The sequence below is a fragment of the Fringilla coelebs genome, assembly GCF_963513975.1.
Source record: "Fringilla coelebs genome assembly, chromosome: 6".
NCBI lineage: Eukaryota > Metazoa > Chordata > Aves > Passeriformes > Fringillidae > Fringilla > Fringilla coelebs.
In genome coordinates, this window is record NC_140034.1 from 29,542,573 (window position 1) to 29,563,626 (window position 21,054).

Sequence of the window (21,054 nt, forward strand, 5' to 3'; positions counted from 1 at the left end):
CCTGTTCTCCTCCAAGGAAGCATTCTGCTGGGACAGATGATTCCCCATGGGCCTCAGCCTGGTCACTGCAGCACAGCAGCAGTGACTATTCCTAGCTCTTTGATCTGGAATGATGGGTGGCTGCTATCACAACTCTACTGTCACCTGGCCAGGTGGCCAGGGGAGCAGAACAAACATTCCCCTGACATGAGATGGAATTGAAGATGTCAAAACCTTCTTTCCAGGGTGAAGACTCTGTTCCCTCATAGCTGAGGGCATGCTAACAGCGCTCTTGTAAAAGAGAAAAGCAGCTCACTGACAGCAGCGCTGTTGTACTGCCCCATGCTCTCCCATCCAGGAGTTGTTTTGCTGCTGGTGCACCTGTACAGTTTCAAGCTAAAGCTCCAGTACATGACCAAAGCTGTTGAGTCTTTGGCCTCAACTGCTTCTTGATAGAAACGCTGGGACCTGATAGATGGAGACTCTTCTTCCTTCCCAAATCATTGACTGTGGCTGTACTTCCCCTTCCCATGGCAGGTTTTTTTCTCCTTTCTGCATATACTGAATACCCTTAGTGTTTCTTGGCCCATGTGTTCCATAACTCAGAGGCCAAGGGAAGTTTACATTCCCTTTTTGCAAGTGAGTCCTGAGTGTTCTGACAGCCAGCCATGCTCTGTGTGCAGAGAGACAAAACCAGCTAAGTTTTGATGACTGAATTGTGCTTTCTCTGTGCACAACTTACAAATATTGAGGTGGTTTTTAATAGAACTGCACTTCTCAGGATGGGGGTTGAGATATCTGGGATGCACCTCCCTGCTCTGTGGGCATGTGTTATCTGCTTTGCAGATACACATGCCCACAGAGAGACATTGCATCATACTACATGTGTACACTTAACCTGGGGAGGTGCCCAACTGCACGCTGCACACCTTAATTTAAAGCAGATGAATCTCAGCCTGAGTGACACTCAGCCATATGTTGGGTAGGCTTTCTGTGAAGTGAGTCTGTAAAGCTTAGGGGAACACATCACTTTAAAATCAGCTTTTATCTTAGTCTATTGACTTTTGCACATACACATGAGATTTTTCAAGAGGCATCCCTCCGACAAGCTCTGAAACTGAAAGCTTGACATGAGAATTTCAAGTGTCATCATGCATCACGTAAATATACCAACTTGTATGTACCACTTTTCTTCTAACCAAAGGACAAAAGTGACTTTGAATATGCAATATTTTGAAATATTTCTTGCTAAGTTATATGAAATAAGGATGAGGGCATGAACAGCATGTAAATAGAATAATATGTGTATTAAGCAACAAAGAGCTGAAAGCTCTGTGTCTCTTACCTGTTGAAATTATAGAAGAAATATATTGATCTAAACCTGCTTTCAGGTAAATAAAATTTGGAAAATCTTCTAGAAAAAGATTAGAGAAATCCTTTAAACATGTAAAAAGTTTATGACAGCGGGTTTTTGCTTTGGTTATAGCTCATCCTTCATAGCAGTTAATATTCATATAAACTAAATGTTCAGTCTGTTTATTACAGCTTTAATTCAATCATGTCACGTTGGTTTTACTATTTTATTTATGTGCATTCTTCTAGTCCAAGACTTTTGTCACTGTGTTCATCTCATTAAATATGTGTACTTCCACTCAGTAAATATGGGTACTTTCAAAAATGATGCCTCAGTTTAGTAACAGATGCTTCTTAAAATATTTAGAATTTTAAAGTGTAAAGAAGCCATCAGTAGCATTTTGATTTGTGTATAAATATTTATTTAGCACACATTCTGGCCAATGTACTGCCCTTGATTTTTGTGCAAAACTTACAGTAACTTCAATGGATATTCTGAGCTCATGACTAGAGGAAAATATGGTTAATTCAGCAACCCAGCTGCTTTTATATCCCAGAATAGCAAGCAGTGCCTCTAGTGAAGGCGATGGTGAAAGAGGAGACTTTGTGTCATTCTTAGCTTTCTGTTACTGGGCTCACATTTGGGTAACAGCTCAAGTTAGAGCAGACTCAGGACTATTCTAATTTTCTTCAGAGACTTCTAGCTAGGTTCCTGCCAGCTGAGAGAGAACAGTGGTAAGAAGTTGAGATCAATGGTCAGAAAAGCTGTAGAAATATTTGCTAAAAATCCTGTGAGAGGCTTTTATGTGATGACGTTTCTGTGTGGAAAAAAATAAATATGAAATAAATCTGTTTGATGGAGAAATTTCATCACTGAAATGAGGTCTTAAGGTGAATAATTTCCTTTCTGCTAGTGCTGGGATGAGAAGTGCTATAAATTTGGGTCCATTTGCAGCATCGTTGCAAAAGTACGTTCTTGATCACATCTCTTCTCTCACAATCAAGGAAAAAAATACACATTGCGAACAAAACTAACATGTCTAATATGCAGCATAAAACTCAATCAAGACAGCAATTCTAAGACGCTCCAGTTTCCTAAAGCTTTCATCCTTGCTTTTCTCTATATTTTCTAGGTTTTTGGTAGACATTTCCATTAGCATTTAAAGATTTTAAAGGAATATAAAATGGCAATAAAACAGAATACCTACATAAAACAGCAAATTCATACCTGTGTAGTACAAAAAAATCAGTTTTGACTTTTAATAATTCCTTTTATTGAAAAAAACCTTTCTGCTGTAATATAAATGACAATATTACCCAAAAAATCATTTTAGCTTATTAGCAAATAGACATTTTTCGTCCACTAATTGCATTAGCATCAGACGCATTATTCAACATCTGAGGGGATTCCTCCAGAGATATTCTCACTATCCAAGTACCTGCTATTTTTAAGACCCAGAGCATAAAATACAAAATATTGTACACTATAGCAAACAGTGTTGCCAAGGTACTGGTCCAAGGTTGCTCTCAGTGTAATAAGAAAATCCTAACCTGTTTTGATCTAAAAAATTATCCTCAAATTGGTTGCTACACTTGGAGTGTCTAGATAGCTTAGCAGATTTCTATTTCATTTAGTAGTACTGTATTGTTACTAACAGGAATTTCTCTGCTCTGCTCTGTTTTCAGGATCATCTTAGAAACAAAATAAACAAGAAATTGAGGAAATAATTTGATTTTCTGTGTGTCAGCACAGAGAATGTTTTCCTTTATGTCAATAGGATTTGAGTACAGTGCATTAGGAGACACCATGTATAGCTGGCTTCTTTAGTTTAGGAACAGTCTTTAACTTTTTAAAATAGCAGTGGCCACGGAATTCTGTTTCTCCTCCTTTACCATGTCAGCAAGGCACATTCCAGTGCCGCAGGCAAAGTGACCATTTCCTTGTTCTCCTACTACCCTACACACCCAGATGACTTTGAGTGGAGAATGACAGGCCACAGCCTGCATGATCACCAGTCAGCTTCTCACATCTTCCTGCACTCACATCCTCAGGCACTCTTTTACACACCATGGCAGCACAGGGGCAACAGCCAGCTCTGTGACTCTCAGGCTGGAACTCACAGATGGGGTTGAACAGAGCCATACTGACCGGCACCAGGGACACTGGAAGGATTCCAGTGGAGAGGAAAAATTTCAGCCTCATACACAAATCAAGTGTGTAAGAGTCAAGGCACACATAAGGATATCCTGGGAGCAGTCAGGAAGTGGAATGGCAGACAGCAGAAGCAGAACAGCATTCAGAGACCCATGATAACTCAGCATAATGACACTTTCATGTTAGAACAATAGTTTCTTAACAAGGAGATGTCAGTTCTCTTGTGAGTCATTTTGTTGTCATAGGAGTGATTTCTCCTTCACTTGCATGGACTTTGAAGATTCACCTTTTTAACAGATGCTAAAAAAAGCTGTTTAAAAGCTGCTTGACAGAACTAGTCATTATATGAAGAAATACAACTTATTTGCTTAACCTGGAGAAAGAACATTATAGGAGAGCATAGAAAAGTCACTTCTGTAATTTCAATTTTCCTTATGATAACTGCCTCTCAGACACATCTCATCCACAGCCATCAGACCATAAAACCAGGCTATTAAGTTGAAACTTACACTTTAAAAATCCACAAAACCTTGTGCTAGGAATATGAACCATTACCACTTCACTTATTTAGAAGGTCTGGGCATTTTCAACATCATTACAAGGGGCCATTAGACGGACTGAATTCATAGTCTTTATTGATTTAAGAGTCATCCAACTGTACTTAGGTAAGTGTTACTCAAATGAGCTACTATTGAGAGATTATGACTTTTGGAGTTTTACATTTATACTAGGAGGCAGTGAGAAAAACTAAACATTAGATCCAGCATCTTGGTTTGAAGCCTAAGGTATCAGTAACTTCAGTGAAGTTTCTTTTGTATTTATCTCCCGTTTTTCTCACTAATTATCTTGTTGGCTCTGGGTGTGTGAGAGCAGACCACAGCTGAGTGAGAAACCCAGCACGCAGTGAAAAGCAGTTTCAGTGATGAAACAGTTTTGCTGTGGTTTATTATTGCTTTTTTCTCTTTTGAATTTTTCTGTAGATATATATAGGATTATAAATAAGATATATATAGGAATATAAGTATATATGTATGTTTTGACTTTCTGCAAACCTTGTGTGGGAGTTCAGCTGCCACCCACACACACACCTCGGCCACACTGATCTCAGAACTGCTCCTCGGGCCTTGACCTTGATGAACAGCACAGGGGCTGAGCTACTCTTGAGCTTATCAGAAACAGTGTCTCTTCCTGGGAACTTCTGTTACCTAACAAGCTCCTGGTTTTTAACAAACAGCCTTGGAAACTTATTTTTCTTGCCTGCATAACAACACAAGTGGAACGATTTTTTTGTACCGAACTTTCAAAGAAAGTTACTGAGCTGAATTTCATCCAGGATGAAAAGTTGCTGTGACTAAAGACAACTCTCTAACACCCCTATACACAGCAGTCCTAAGTGAGACCCTTGGAGCTCTCCTGAACCACAGTGGGCTTCAACCAGCACTTGCCCTCGCAGAGGGATGGCTCTGAGCTGGTGAGCTCTCAAGCTGGCTATACTCTAAGGACTGCACTGCACACCGCTGGGCTGATACCCCCCAGGTAGCCCTTTGCCCACTGAGAAGATGCCATGGCATCTGATGTGAGAACTTCACTGAACTTGAGGGAAGTTTTTCACAGTTTTTCACCCTGGACATACTCCTTTAGTTCTCTATGTGTGTGAGTGTGAATCTGCTGAAGGAAACATACCATGAATGTTGCTCTCTTGGATTCTGAAGTATGTTAAATTTGTGAGTTAGGCCTGGGAGTTACTGTAGTGCTATATAAATTCTACAGAATCTTTGGGAGATTGTTTAGATTAAATGCTTTTAAGTGCTGTAACTTTAGGCTTAAACTGTTGGTCAAATCTGGGGCTAAGTTTGGGGCTAAGTCTGGGGCAAGAGGCTCCCCTCTGAACCTTGTGACTCAATTGGAGCATCTCCCTTATTTCTTTATCCTCACCCTTTTCCATCCTTCGCCTTTTTCCATCACCAGCCTCCACACAGATTATTTTAGTTTGATTTTAGTCACAGATTGATTTATTTTAGATTTTACTCTGATTTTTGTAGAAGAGGTTTTACAGCAACTTCTGTGAGCCAAAGAGAAGTTTGATAAGAGGATCCATGTTTACCCCAGAAAGAATTTTCTACCAAGGTTGTAGAAATCAAGAAAGAAAGAAGGATAAATAAGAGAAACCTGCAACTGCCTATTCCAGTAAGCACTTTGGTCTCATGAGTAAACTAATGAGTTTTGTAAGAATGTATAAAAAGCATGCATGCTAGAATAAAAACAGTTTGAAGCCTTCTGAAAATGGAGTGTGTTGCTCTGTACTGTCTCCATCTCAACTATGACAATATTTGTCTGTGAGCTTTAACCATCTAATTAGTAGTGAACGTTGTCAACAAACTTTGTTGTGCTTTTACTTTTACATTAAACCTGCTTTTGATGATACCTTTGCCAGTGGTTCCTTGAGCCACCTAAAAGAGTAATTTGTGACACACTGCAATGATAGTGCAGCATGAACATTTTAAAGGTATCCATAGCCACATCTAGACAGCAAATGGATGATGTGATCAGTTAGTATTGCAGTTGCATAACTTGTCTTCAAAAAATCCCTTTTACCTTTTTTTCTTCCTTGTTTTAAAATATTTGACCCTTCTTCTATTCTACACAGACCAACCTCAGTGCTAAACCCATGCTGTTGGAGAAGTTCTCCTCAACAGGAGATCATTGTTAACACAGGAGGACCCACTGTTTGCCTCTAGAATATGCTTTAGCTCTGGACAGTCTCAAAAAATCCACAACTTCAGTACTATCAGATTAGTAGTATTAGCCATCATTCATTCCAACAAAAGCACAGGCAACATTTCTGCCACCAAAGATACTTAAAAGATTGATGGCTTGAACTTGCCTCGAAGCATTATTGAAAATGACTGACATACTAATCAACAAGAAGTGTTACTGTGAACACAGAGAAAACTGTTCTAGTTCAAATTCTCAAAGATCCTTGAATAATCTCACTGTTAACTGCAAAAGACACAGGATTCCAACCTTGGGTTTTTTTCTCTCCTGACTCTTAGAAACCATTTAACTCCTTTCTATGTAGTTTATGGAATAATCCCCATAAAATAATGAATTGATACTGACACAACTTTTTATGGAGGGATGGACAGATAGACATTGTGGCTCTGAAATCCAAGCTCAAAGATTTCATTACTTTTCAAATTAATCAGACAGTAACACTTCCTGCAAATGTCTATTCATCCCTCAAAATGTTTCTGTATTACTTTCCCTTCGTTTTACTTAAATTGGTATTTTCAAAACATTAAAGTTTTGTTCTCTAAACATTACTCTCATAGCATTTTTAAATGACTATAACTCCTTAAGAAAGATGTTATTATCTTTAAACATATTTGCATTTTATAACAAAAAAAAAAATCTGAAACCACACCTATTGTTCTAACATATTAAGTTATTCTGATGTGCAGTCTTTTCTGCATAATGAATGTTGGGTAGTTTCAAAACTCTGGTTTGCACATAAAGCACACTCTGAAAGTACAATATAAATAAAATAGTTTATTACCAGTATTTTAAAAGAGCTCTACAATATGCTTTCAAAACATTTTATACAGCATTTTGTCTTTCAATATGAAACAATTCACACAAGGAGAAAAAAATCTCATTATATAACTATAATCATCATTAATATACTGAATTTGTCTGTCATACAAAAAGCAGAGTAACTACAGATGGTTTCCAAGTATTTTTCCTGGTTTTATTCTTGCTGAAAATGGAAAAGAATAACATGTATGAAAATAAAACTACTTTTACCCTTCATATTCACCAAGTACCACAAGATTCGTGCCATTTAAAAAAAAAAAAATCAAACCCATTTTACTTAAATAAATATGGTTCTATTTAAATACTGAAAAAATTGTCATGTATCTTACAGGTATGTTAATTTAGAAACAGGAATAAGAACTTCAGGATTCAGCTATTCCAAAGTTGCATAACAAAGAAAGTATCCTAAAAGCTAGTTTTTCAGAGGACAAAAAAAGAAGAAATAAACTTCATTCTTATTCGTGATGTATGAAGCTCCACTGCACTTGCACTTCTTGCCAGCCCCATTGGCACAATGGACAAAACCATCTACTTACCAGAAAGGAAAACGATTCTATTAATACAAAATCAGAATTACTTAATTTCAGCTAAAAGTAATTTTCAGTCTCTTATATTTAATGTAATGAGAACATGACTTCCTGACAAAACTGCTCATCTGAGTTATTATCACATCTTAGAGAACATTTCTTTTACTGGTTCACTTTGTATGCTAGAAGGAAAGGAGACTGAACAGAGAGTAAGCCCATTTTTAACCTTAATGATAATTTCTTCTTTTCTTACAGAAAAATAGTTCGGTAAAGTACAAATTGGCCAAAAATGCTAGAGAAGGCAAGGGATTTACAAGGAAGTAGAGTTAATGAAGTGGTGAAATGGATAAATTGATTATAAATCCTAATATTATAGCATTGTCTCCTTGTATTTTATATAAAAAGGGAAATTATCTAATTCCTCATGTATAGCTCTCCAAGTACATTAAGTGTAAATAACAAAGCAGTTCTTTTTTTTCCTATACTATAGGAAATAGAATCTTCTACAACACCACATCAACATTCTTCTCATTGAATTTTCTCCCCTGTTTCTACTCTCTTCTTTTTTATCTAAAAATAACCTTTTTTAAAAGTAGGGGATAAATACAGCAATAATCCTTTGCTTGGGACATATGGGGAGCCAGAAGAAAGTAAAAGGACCTTTTTTTTTCATATTCTCAAAATTACCTTTTTGTCTTTACTGGTAGTTTAAAAGTGTTACATTTTCCCATATAGTATTTTATGCTTAGTGATAATTTTCTTATTCATGGAAGATTGTAGATTACTGCAACACTATTGATACAACATGAATGTCTATTTATAAACTTAATCTAGCCAAAGGGAATGCAAAGAGCATGTGGATTTGTTGCATTTTAAAAAAACATCTCAACATGAATATCTCACAAATTATATTAAGTAGGCAGTTCTGAAGACAGTAAATTAACTTCACCAGGTCATCTCTGTAATAGAAAATGTAATCCCCTTCAGTTAATTGTTTGGCCTAATATAAATCTTTATAATTATGCAACCAAAAAATTTAAAAATTATTTCATAGGACACTATCCCGTTTTGATAAAACTAATACATTCTCTGCTTGTTCCTCAGTGGAACTAAGCTTTTAACTCTCTTTAAAGTGAATAAGGTGGTGTCTTTTCAAATGTGGGGCCTGTCTGAATTTTTTTCCACAAACTAAACATTCAAATGGCTTCTGTCCAGCATGCATTAGGTGATGCCTTTCAAGCTTAGAAGGAGATTTAAAAGTTTTAAAGCAGATACTGCATTGATATAATTTGTTAACAGCGTCCCGTTTTTCACTACCTTCAGAAAAATCATGCCAATAGCTGTAACAGCTTTGCTCTGTTTCCAACAATTTACTGCACAAATACGGCTGTGGGTTTCTACTGCTGGTGTCAAGAACAAAATCCCCTGACTCAATTTCAACTTTGATTTCAGCTGCTTGGTTTGACTGAATCAGCTCAGATTCTTGAAAGACAGATGGCTGTGAAGGTGTTTGAGAGTAACCTGAATAACCCACAGGCTGAGAAGACATAAATTCAGTGTGATCTCCCTGGTGATTGAAAAGTTTGTTCAGGTTTACAAATTCTACCTGGCAAACGGGGCTTTTACAGGCTCTCTTTTCAGTATGGGTGAGCTGATGTCTTTTTAAGTGAGCTGACTGTCTAAATGCCTTCCCACAAACATTACAGCCAAAGGGCTTTTGTCCCGTATGTATAAGATAATGTCTTTGAAGTTTGGATGAAGATGGAAAGATTTTTTCACATCTGTCACATTTACACACTCTGTGTCTGTTATGTGTATTTTTTGCAGAAGATGAAAAAGCAGAGTGAAGTACTTCTGGATTATCAAAAAAACTATCATTTGATGAACCATAAAAAGCATCATCTTTATTATCCAGTGAATCACCAATATTTAACATGCTTTCACCAGGAAGCACACCTTTTAAATTACTGCCCAAGTCAGGAGGTTGTGGGTACTCTTGCCAAGGTAATGGCACAGCAAATGTTCTTTTCATCTGACTACAAACTGACTTGTGCACGTCACGCCGGCTCCAGCGGTCCTTGGAAGGTTTAATGGACACATGCTGATCACAACGCTGATCCCTAGCTGTAACCAGGTCAGGACTTCCAACATGACCTGATTTAATTTTTTTTCTGTCAGTCAGAGAAAAATCTGTTGCCTTTCCTCCAGTGTGCTTCAGTTTCTTCAGGGTCTTATTTTTCCTGTTGACTGCGTGTCTGCGTGCTGTTGTACCATTATTTGAACTTCTGCTGTCTTTTGGAAAACATTTGTGCAACTTTAGAACATGTTCTGTTTCAAAACACTGGTCACATGCTGGGCACTGAAAGGGTACAATATAAATTGAGTGCACATCATGTGGGTCATTCTCCTGTGACTTGTGTGTATCAGCATTCTCAAAACCATCCCATTTTCCTTCCAACACGTTGTGTGGCCTGGGATATTTAAGAGTCTTTGCTTTGCATACAGTATTGGGGAAAGTCTTATTTCTGGCATGGAGCTGTTTATGCTTCATGAGTTTGCTCTGTATTTTAAATCCCTTCTGACAAAAACAGCACTGAAAAGGCCTTTCTTCTGTGTGTGTGAGCTGATGAATTTTCAAGTGTGTTGACTGTCTGAAAGATTTGCCACATGAAGAACACTTAAAAGGTTTCTGGCCAGTGTGAATAAGGAAGTGTCTTTCTAGCTTGGATCTTGATGGAAATGTCTTGTTACATGATTCACAAGTGTGAGTTCTCTTCTTTCTCCTTCTGGCACCATGTAGATGATCTGACTTGAGACACTGATGCAGCATCCATCTCTCTTCAGTTGCAAAGGGTTTCCAGCACACAGAACAATGAAATACGCCATAAGTGACCCTGTCTTGCTCAGAATTCACATAGTTTTCTGTTTGCTTTGTATCATTCTCATAATTTTCATTATGAAGCTGCTGATGCTTTAAGAAAGTGATTACATTTTTGAAGTTTCTATAACAAACAATACACTTAAAAGGCAGATTATGGGTTAACTGATGCCTCTCCAGGTGGACTAACTGCCTGAATGTTTTATTGCATACATGACATTCAAATGGCTTTTGACCAGTATGTATGAGATAATGCCTAGCTAATTTTGATGGGGTTTCAAACTGTTTATAGCACATGTCACAAATATATGGCTTTTTCTTGGGTATCTTGACAGCTGTTACACAATGCTGAGTTTTTAACATTTTTAAAAGGTAATTACACCTCGCCTACTCTTAATTTCTTCAGATAGGTATTTCAAGTGAAATCATCAAGTGCACACTAAGATGGAAAGCTGTAGAAGCAGCAAATTTTCTTAGGAGAGATTCTTAAATCCCACTGGTCCCTAAAATAAGAAAAAGAGCATTATTTAGCCTATATTAATGCATAATTGGCTAAGTTTGTCTCTTGTTTTCTACATAAGATACCAAAAGTATCTAGATTAGTAACTCTTGATTTAATTTAGCTTAAAATGCTTTCATTGTAACAGAGTAATCACTATCTGTAATGTGATACAGAAAAACTACATTACTTTCCAGAAGAAAAACCAGTTTTGAGTCATCTGTGCTATAAACGCATCTGATCTTCCAAATAACACACAGTTCAACTACAGTACATTCATTTAAAAAAAATTCAAGAACACATTGTAATAAATGTCTTTTCTACAGCAGTAATTCTAACTCCCAAATATAATATTTATGAAGATGAGAGAAAAGAGTAGAACTAAGATTTCTTGCACTTCAGAAATACATTAAATGAATGCAGTGTTATTGAAAAGAAAAACACTTAACTTCAATATATTGTTGAATTTACTATTCATGTTTCTACATCTTATCAACTGTATCCAGCAGTATAATCAATTTTGATTTCTGTCACAATGGCAAGCCACTCAGCAAGAGCAACACACTAGCCAAAAACGACAACCATTAACAAAGACGACTCCCAGAACATGGAAAGAACACAGTCTATGTTTGCTGTCACACCATAAAGCTAGAATATTAGGCTTGTGATACTGTGAAGTCATCATGAATACCAAGGTAGCTATCATAATTCATCATAATTATTGTTGTAGTCTAAACCAAAATAGTGAAATAGTTCTAATTTTCTTTGAATTTTCAACATGGAACACAGTTGGGCAAGCTACTGTGCCTCAGCTCAATGACTTACAAACAAGAAAAAATAATTTGCAAGTTTCCAAGTGCATGAAAAGTTATTAAAATATTCATAGGAACAGCTAGAAAGTACCTCAACCAAACATTCAGCCCAAGCTTTCCGCTGTGAGGCCAACCCGTGTCTCGAACTGCTCTTAAAAACTTCCACTGAGGGGGGTTCCTTAACCTCAGCAGGGCTCCTGCTTCAAAGTTTTACCTCCTCATGAAGCTTCTCCTTGCACCCAGCTGAGCCTTTCTTTACTACAAAGTTATTGTCAGTGTTTTCTGCCACTACTTTATGTATTCAAAGTCTGCTTTCTCCCCTTTTGTTTTAAAACTGGGAAAATTCTGGGGTTTTCTAAGTATTGCTTTTAGGTTCACAAAAAAAAAAAAAAAGGTGTTTTTAATCATCTCTGGACCAATTTCAGTTGGTCACTTCATTCCTAAATTGCAGCATCTAAGAAAGATTAAGTATACTGTCCACAAGGACAGTACAAACAACAGAATAAAACACTCTCTATGACATTACCAATATAAAAGAAAATGGATGAAGGGAGCAAACTTTAAAGCAAGAACATAACAGTTAGCACTTGAGTTGTAATATCAAACTACCACAAATTATAGTTAGTAGAAATGTCGTGTGTTACTACAAGTTGAATATTCATTCAATATACCAGCAGAATAAAAAATTAATTTCTTCAATGTCACCAAAACCCTTGTCAGTTCACAAAGAGATAATGTCCGTATTTTTAAAAAATTCATAAATTTCCAAAATGTCCATTCAAAGTAATTGCAAAGAATTACTTTAATAATCTTACTTTACTGCATTTTAAAGCAAGTTACAATGAGATTCAAGAAACATGCACTAAGACTGAAAATATCTGGCAAATCAAGATTTTTCTTAAGCTTAATGGAAAGAAAACCTGGTAATGAGGTAGAATTGTTCCATACCTACCAGATATGTTTCTATGTAACTGTGGGCCTTAATAAGGAACATCTGGATGTTTGCCTAAGATGTGATTGTCACTACACTGAGGAGTTTCTTAATCTCACTGAAACAGTTCAGGGTAGATAAAGCAGTTGAGAAAGTCAACTTTTCCTTTCCAATTCTCGTTTCCTGTAGAATTTTAACAGCTACTCAGTTTCAGTCTCCTTTTGAAGATGCAAGAAAACACAACTTTTAGGAGACCTCTTCTTTCTCCCAGTTGTCAAATCATGTGGAAGCTGGAAGTTTAGAGAGAGTAAGTGTGTGACACCAAATGCTTTCTAGTTGGTGCTACCATGAAGCTAAAGACAGGCAGGCTGAGAAAAGCAGAAAAGATGCTCTGCTATACTGAGTTTATGTGCAGCTCAAGGCAGCCTCCATTAGCAGGGAAAGAAAACCTCCTGAGGAAGAACTGTAAAGAATGATGAATTTCAGTTAACATACTGTCATGCAGATCTAATTTACACATCAGGAAAATGCTCAAACACCACAGTGACATGCAAAGAAAAGAAGTCCAAAGTAAGAGACAGCTGTGGCATATTACACAAGGGATTTTGTATTTAGCTTATAAATTTTTTAAGATTCTATCTGGTGAATGAGGAAATGCTCTGTAGTACAAGGTGCCAAAAGCAGAGTAGAGCTTCTTGCTGTGATCTTCTTGCCCTGTGAAAGACTGAAGGCTCAGATAAGCTAAACTAAGGGGATGCAAGGGAAGGAGAAAGGAGCCAAGAGAGAGCATTACTGTGTGGCCCAAATATATTTTCAAATCCTATTTACTAAAGACAGGGAGCTCCACATCTATTTCAAGGTGCTCTGTGCTTTGGACATCTAAGGAATAAACATGCCGCTGCTGAAGATCAAAGAGCAAAAGACAAGCTTGGAATATTGCTTCCTGCTAGCCTTGAAAGTACACAGGCTTGTCCTAACTAGAGTTAGAAAACATACCTCACTATGTGATAAGGATTTAGTTTATGGCAAAGGTCCAATTTAATATTACACTGTCTCTAGTTTTCATCTTGGCTGTGAGGTCATGCAGAAAAATAGAACGAAGGAGTTACTCAGGCCACTAAAAGTTCAGAGAGGACCCTCCTAAGTAGTAGTGTTTAATAGTGAACTGTTTCCTTAATATTACAGATGGCAGCAAGCTGCAACAAAACAAAACCATGATGGAAGAAAATCCTGAATTTGAATCCAGTCTTTACTAATCAGAAAAGTTTGCATTGTAGCGTTTTGTTTTTTTGTTTTTGTTTTTTTTAAAGCTCCAATAAAAAAAGGTAAACAACCAATCAGGAAGAGGGTACTTAAATAAGAAGAAAAGCAAGATCTACAATTTAGGATGGAATAATCCCCTGGTGCAGAAAAGACCTAGAGTCTAAGCTGGAACAGAAGGTGAATATGCCAAAGGCTACCAACCATACCAGGATGAATGAACAGACGTAAAGCTTTGAGAGGACATAAATCTTCCTTCCTATTTACTTACAACTGTTTAGAATTCAGCTAGAGTAGTCTATCCAGTTTTGAATACTGCCCTTCAAATTGAATCAAACATACGAATTGATCAGAATGAATGATTTCAGAGAAGAGGATCAAGAATGATCTGAGCTTAAATGCAAAATATACAAGAAAAGATTAAAGTAACTGGGAACGTTCAGGCTAAAAAAGAGGAGACACAATTAAAAAAAATAACCCACACACACCCTGCAAGACAAAGCAGAAGAATCACTTTTAAGGGAAACAGGAAATAAGCTGTTCCCCAAACCATTTATTGTTGTGAATGAAAATAGCTTCAAATTACCGTAGAAAGAATTCAAGTATATTATTGTCCTTACAGCTGCAAAGTGTTTCTTAATGAGCATACAAATAAGTTATATGGGAAGATTGCTCTGCCTACATTGGTGGTCTCCAAAGAAGGTTGTACAAACACTTCTCAAATTCCCACACCAATACAGCTGACCCTACATAAGAGAATATATTCTTGCATTGTTTTTTGGTGACTCGTTATTGTAATTCAAAACAAGACATTTAGGAAATGAAAATTCAATATATTTCACAATTTTCCAGGTACCATTCTTCTGCATTATTATTAGTATATCTTCAAATCCTTGAGGCACGCTTATGCTTATAACCTCCCAGAAACAATTATATAAGAAAACAAATTATAATAATAGATGTGTGAAGAAACATAAAGTGCCTCAGGTAACACTAATGACTCAAAAAGAAAGTGAAAAATCTAGCTGCTGATTTATGAAACACAGCATGCCAGAGAGAAGAACCTGAGCACCAAGACAAACATGTTGCCCGCTGGATTTCCTCACCAGCTCTCCCAAGAGAAAAGATTAGATTGCTACAATGGGAGAACAAATCGCATCAGAAATGGAACCTTAACTCGCCAGATACACAGAAATCAAGATCAGGCATTATGGCTCCTCAAAGTTAACACCCTTTATTCTCTCCTCTTTTCCTTGCAACTGTCCGACACACTTCCTGAAGTAAAAGATGTATGATGGTGAAGCAGGGCTGGTTTAAGAACAAACATACGTTCTGCTTCAGGGGCCTGAGACCCCTGCGTCTGACACCAACACTCCCCCAACAGGACACACGTAAATACAGTTAGAAACCTAAGAGCAGGTGTCGAGGCGGCCCTTACGGACAGCAGACCACACACACACACCCCTACACCGGGCCGGCTCTCCCTCAGCGCACAGCGGGTCCCTGCTGGGCCCGCGGCCGCCCGGCCCGGCCCCGCCGCGCCTCCCCCCCGCGCGCGGAGCCCCCCCGGCCCGGCCCGGCCCCGCGGTGCCCCGGGGCTCGGCAGCGTCGCGCCGGGACCGCGCTCGGCCCAGGGAAAGGGCAGCGACCTGGAGAAGCAGCTACCGCACCTCCACCTTCCTCATCTCTCCCGGGATTGCTGCCGCCTAAACTCTTCCCCCCGGATGGCACCGGGACAGCGGGAAACCCGGGCCGGTGCTTTCCGTTCCCCCGCGCAATCCGGCCCCGCCCGCCACCGCCGCCGGGCCGCGGCCGGGACGAAGGCAGGGAGAGGCTTCATTTATTCCCAGGACGAACATGCCCCCGGGCCTGCCGATGAATTTTTAATTGGTGTGGCACGTTGTTCCGTAGGAACAAGACACATTTTCTACTGCAGCCGCCCAAAATCACATAACCAACGCCCGGTGGTTGCAGGGTTGCAAGCAAAGCAGGATGGCGGAGTTATACTCCGGTTATGTGTTAAACGCACCGCAAAGCCAAACTTACTAGCATATAAGGTCAGGAAATGGTACCTGGAAGGGAAGAGGAAAAGAGACGCTTGCCCGGGAATTCTAAAAACACCTTCAATAACGCGTGCACACAAAGGTGACGGGTTTGCCTCCTCCGCAGGAGAACGGGAGCGAACAAGTGCAGGAGCTGGTGGGCTGAAGGATGGACACCGGCCCAGCAGCAGCCAGATCTCCTTGCTGGCCACAGCCTGGCTGAGGTTACCTCAGAGGAATGGCCAGCAAAGGGCTGAAGGCATACAGGAAAAGACAGAAATCTTTTACAGGTGGGTCCTGCACCCAGTTCAGGGGTCCCCAGCCCAGGACCTGCTGGAGCAACTCCAGAAGAGGCCACAAGAAGGGGCTCCTATGAAGACACACTGAGAGAGCTGGGGTTCAGCAAGAGAGAAGGCTCTGGGGAGATCCTACAGCTGCCCTCCTGTGCTTAAAGGAGGCTTATAGGACTTTCCAAGGCTTATAGTGACAGGACAAGGAGCAAAAATATTAAAGTGAAAGAGAATAGATTTAGATCGGACATGAAGAGTAAATGTTGCACAAGTAAGAGTGGTGAGGCACTGGAACAGGTTGCCCAGAAGCTGTAGATGTCCCAGCCCTAAAGTGTTCAAGGCCAGGTTGAATGGGCTTTAAGCAACTTGGTCTAGTGAAAGATGTCCCTATCTACAGGAAGGGCTTAGTCTAGATAATCTGGGTTTGGTCTCTGCCAAACCAAATTACTCTTATTCTGTGATTTTACCTCATTAAAAAACATACAAATGACACAACAAAGTGTAAGAGATTCATCATAAATGTTTGTTAATAAAACACAAAGACACTGATGAGGCTGGTTACGTCGTCCCCATTGAGACAGAGAATTTCTAGTCACGAGACTTCTGACTTGGCCACCTGCATTTACAGCTCAATATGGACTCTACTGGTAAATCTTAAACTCTTTATCAAAAGCACATAAAGACAGATTGCAGATTTTTTTTCTGTTTTTTTGTAATTTATTATTTTTAAGGTATCTGCCATATCACAGGAATTACAGAGGACCTGCAGATGTCTTCTATGCTTTCCTTTTTCCTTTAAAGAAGGGACAGCTCACCAACCCCCACCTTTTTAAACACTGTAATTGATTTGATCATCTTTGTGAGTGAAATTGCAATACTGAAGACAAAATAAGTCATTCCCTGCGATGAAGCTTATGAGGTTTAATTTTTTCATACAGATGCATTTTCCTAAGAGCTTTGCTTATTTTCTTTTGTTCATGCAGACTGCAATTAAATAATTATTTGCAAGTGCAGCATTAATTTCTTAGAAAAACATGACTGCCAGCTCACTCATCTTTTTTCAGCTGTCCTTTTACTGAGACTCCATCTTGATACAATGGATCTGACTCTTAGCAGGAGGAACAGAAGAGGGCAGAACAAACAAAATATCAAAGATGTAAATTAGTAAAGTTTTTAAAAGGCTGTGGTAACTTAAATTGTCTTTCTGCTCTGGGTGTCAAGCCCTCTCTCCCAGTCGTACTGGGAATTCACGTAGAAATCATCTGTGCTGAGGAAACTCTGTATATATAAAAAAGTAATTGTTTACTTAGGAATGCTGTATACATTATTGAAAGAGAAGTTGGCAGCCATCACTAGCCTAGGGATAATTTTTGTAGGCCCTGGTGTCTGTGAAGACCTGTTCTTGAGATACCTTGAAACATCTTTTTGTGATACCTAGGAACAAATGTCTGTAGACCAATCATTACTTCTTAACTTAGCAAGATTAGAAATCAAATTATTCCCATTGCCAGTGGTATAAATAACATCTGACCTAATTTACAACACACGAGCCAAATTGTAACACTACAGAACAAAATTTATTTCCATTTAAGCTGAAATGCTCAAGCAAACAGCTTAGTTAGTGTTGCTTGTTGCTTTAGTAGCATACAGTCACATATTAACCTCTCTGAAAGGGAGCCAAGTCTTGTGGTTAAAACAGGGATTGGGACAGCCTAGAGCTGAAGGCTTGGAAACACTATATGGCCACAGGGAAATCACTTAGGCTTCTAGATGTCCATCCCCTAGCTATAAAAATTGCATAATAATTGCCATGTGCATCTCATAAAGCCATTCAGAAATATTAGTCATCATTTAATAACTGCGGATCACCTGAATATATATATATTTCTTTTTAAAGCATCTATTTCACTTTAAAGTGTATCCAGCCTTAGCAGACTACTCATGAACCCTCTGGTCTGGTCTGAAGCAAGTACAGAAGCAGCTGAGTTCTGCATGGGCCTGGTAACAAGCTAGTATAGCAGACCCACAGCTGGTGTAGATTGTTGTAGCTCTCTTGATTTTAACGAAGCTGTTGCAATGAATACCAGCTGAGAATCTTCTTGTGTAGCTCTACAAGTTACCAGAAAGTATAATCCAAAAATACTAAATTCAATCCTAGCCCAGTTATAGCAAAACAGGTGAATTAATTCCGTATGTTTTTGTAGCAAACACATGGAGTCAGTTATATGGTTTTATGATGCCAAAGAAAAAACAGGCAGGGTTTGTAGGAAATCATGTTGCAACATTGTAACAACAATGCAAGACCTCCTAGGAGTGGAAAGTGGATTTATTTTAAATCTAAACTGATTTCAGTTATTCACTTATACCTTCTCCCCACATCTCGGTTGTGGATGTCTTTTTGTAACCTGACCACTCTTATTTTCACCATCCTGTCCCACTTCAGCAAGTCATTGGGATTTACTCGCTGCCCTTTGCCTCATCTTGTGTGCTTGGAAGCTGTAGGTAGATATGTGCCAGGATCTTGATGATCTGTTAATCGAGGTGCTGTGATACACACCATTCTTGTAACTATTCTCCAGCTGGCTTTTCTTTCTGATGCTTCCACACCCAGATGTTATTCATTCTCCCTGCACACTAATATTAACATTTGTAGCAGTTTTCTACCTGCTAAGAATATGCAGAATATTCAGGATGTGCATGCTTTGTTATACATATTATCCTCGTTTTACTTATCTAGATAAGGTTACATTTAACAGATAATAAACCAGGAACATATTGAAACAATCTGCATCATTGTTATCTAACTTGGCACTTGAGAGGAGAGGTTTTACAGAATTAGCTCTAGCGATAGCAATAGCGTTATGTGCAAGATCCTTTTTAAGTTTTTTTTTTTTCCCAAAGAAAATGAAATGTAAAAAATAAATGAAAAAAGAATTCCTAAGCTTTCCTTAAATAAAAATTTTGCAATAGAATTGTTTCACTGGTTACTGCTGAATTTCAAGATCCTGAAATGCTGAGTGTTTCTTCATTCGTAAAAGAAAATTTTACGCAAGAACATAATTTATGTAATCCTTTTACATTTTTATTCTAAATGCATATTGCTCCACTTCTTGTAGAAGGCACACTATCTAGAGTAGGTCGTAACATCTCAGTCTCAATTTTAACAGAAAATGAGTGATTAGTCTTTTTGTGGGTATAGGCTGTAGTCTATTGATATGGAAAGCCAGATCTCATTCAAATAAATTTCTGTTCCCATTAATTTTTAGGAAGCGTAAGATTTTGCCTTAAAATATTGTGAAGATGCCTCTGCAAGCTGACAGTTGGCAATTCAATTACATGAGTTGCAGGGACAGTCTGTGAGTTAACTGCAACATAATATCATTAATCTGCTCTTGTCTGCTTTTGTAAGGTGTTCCCTATTTAAACACAAGCTGTATATGCAATGTGTCACAGCGATTCCCCTGTTGTTATTTTTATTGTGTTATAGGCTAAATAGACACATAACACAGTATATAACTTGCTAATGTGTCAATTAATGCCACCTCGGGGCTGCAGTAAATTGCAAAGGCTTTTAAAACTGTGAATATGCATTTAATGTTAGTCTTAGGTTTCTTCCTTTTTCTCTTGCCCTATTTTCTGCCTTTTTTTTTTTTTCCCTAAATAGTCCATCTTAAAGCCCTCTGGTGCATAACAATGAATTGCCTTGAGGGAAGATAGTTGTTTAATGAATCTCAGAAATATGTATTCTACACATGCAACTATCATATTTTATTTGATTAAGCACTGTGTGTCAAGAACTCCATAAATTCTCTCTGTATGCTCAAAACAGAAAACAACTTGTAATGAAATTTTTGAGAAGAGTAAAAGTTCTTCAGCCAGACTTACAAAAACATAGGGAAAAGAAAGAGAAATTTCCAAAGAATATGATGAAATTTTAAAGACAACACAGTCTAGTCATTTAATTCTATGAGATGTACAAATAATTACATTTCAGTGCCTTTAAGAATCACTTTCATTAACTTTTTGGCTTTGTCTAGCAATGTATTATGCTTTGTTTAGCAGTATATTTCAAAATAATTTTCTTATCTGGTATAATGTACTTGAAATTTATACACAAACCAGTGTATGTAGATGTTCATTTGTTGAGTGAAAAACCCACAAATTGCTGGCTCACAGCTCTTAATCTCTTCGATCCCTTAAGAATCCCTGCTTTGAAATTAGTTGCAGGCTCTATCAATTTTATCTGTTTAAATGGACAAACCTAATTACTACAGAAGAGCAATTGATTTTTAAATTACCACTGATTGCACAGTGGGTATCTCAGTGGGAAGACAGGTACATTCAGGCTCTCAAATGGAATCAATGTATTAATTAATCTACAGATTGACATACTCCATAGAAAGTTCCCCTTCTCTTCACCTCCTTCCTGTAGATTCATTTGCTTCAATTTAAAAGAAATTTCTAGTGATATAGAAGTGAAAAATTAAAATGCAATATAAAATTGCACATGCTGTGTCTAATATGTGAGTTTTGAGTTTCTGACTTCACACATCCAGTGCCATTTGCTAGCTTAGGTGGACACTGAGTGATAAAGTATTCCTTAAATCCCTGAACATTAAATTGTGCAATATAATTCCAAGGTATTTGAATGTATGCAGGAGCTAAAAATGATCTTTCATTAAGTGGAAATTAATTCCTTTCATTAGCAATTAGTAAAATTAACATAAACAAAAA

General features: G+C 38.0%; 1 protein-coding gene across 2 annotated transcripts; it reads right to left on the reverse strand.

Annotated features, from left to right (window-relative positions):
- Positions 1-7,079: 7,079 nt before the first annotated feature.
- On the reverse strand, positions 7,080-15,699 carry ZNF770 (zinc finger protein 770). 2 transcript variants are annotated; one of them, XM_084208011.1, is made up of 2 exons: positions 15,659-15,699; positions 7,080-10,989 (listed from the first exon to the last, which is right to left on the reverse strand). In XM_084208011.1, the coding sequence occupies exon 2, from the start codon at positions 10,847-10,849 to the stop codon at positions 8,726-8,728; it is 2,124 nt and encodes a 707-aa protein (XP_084064137.1). In that variant the 5' UTR covers positions 10,850-10,989; positions 15,659-15,699; the 3' UTR covers positions 7,080-8,725. The 2 variants fall into 2 exon arrangements, with proteins under 2 accessions (XP_084064137.1, XP_084064136.1); XM_084208010.1 differs by having other exon boundaries at positions 15,638-15,681.
- Between the last annotated feature and the right edge of the window lie 5,355 nt (positions 15,700-21,054).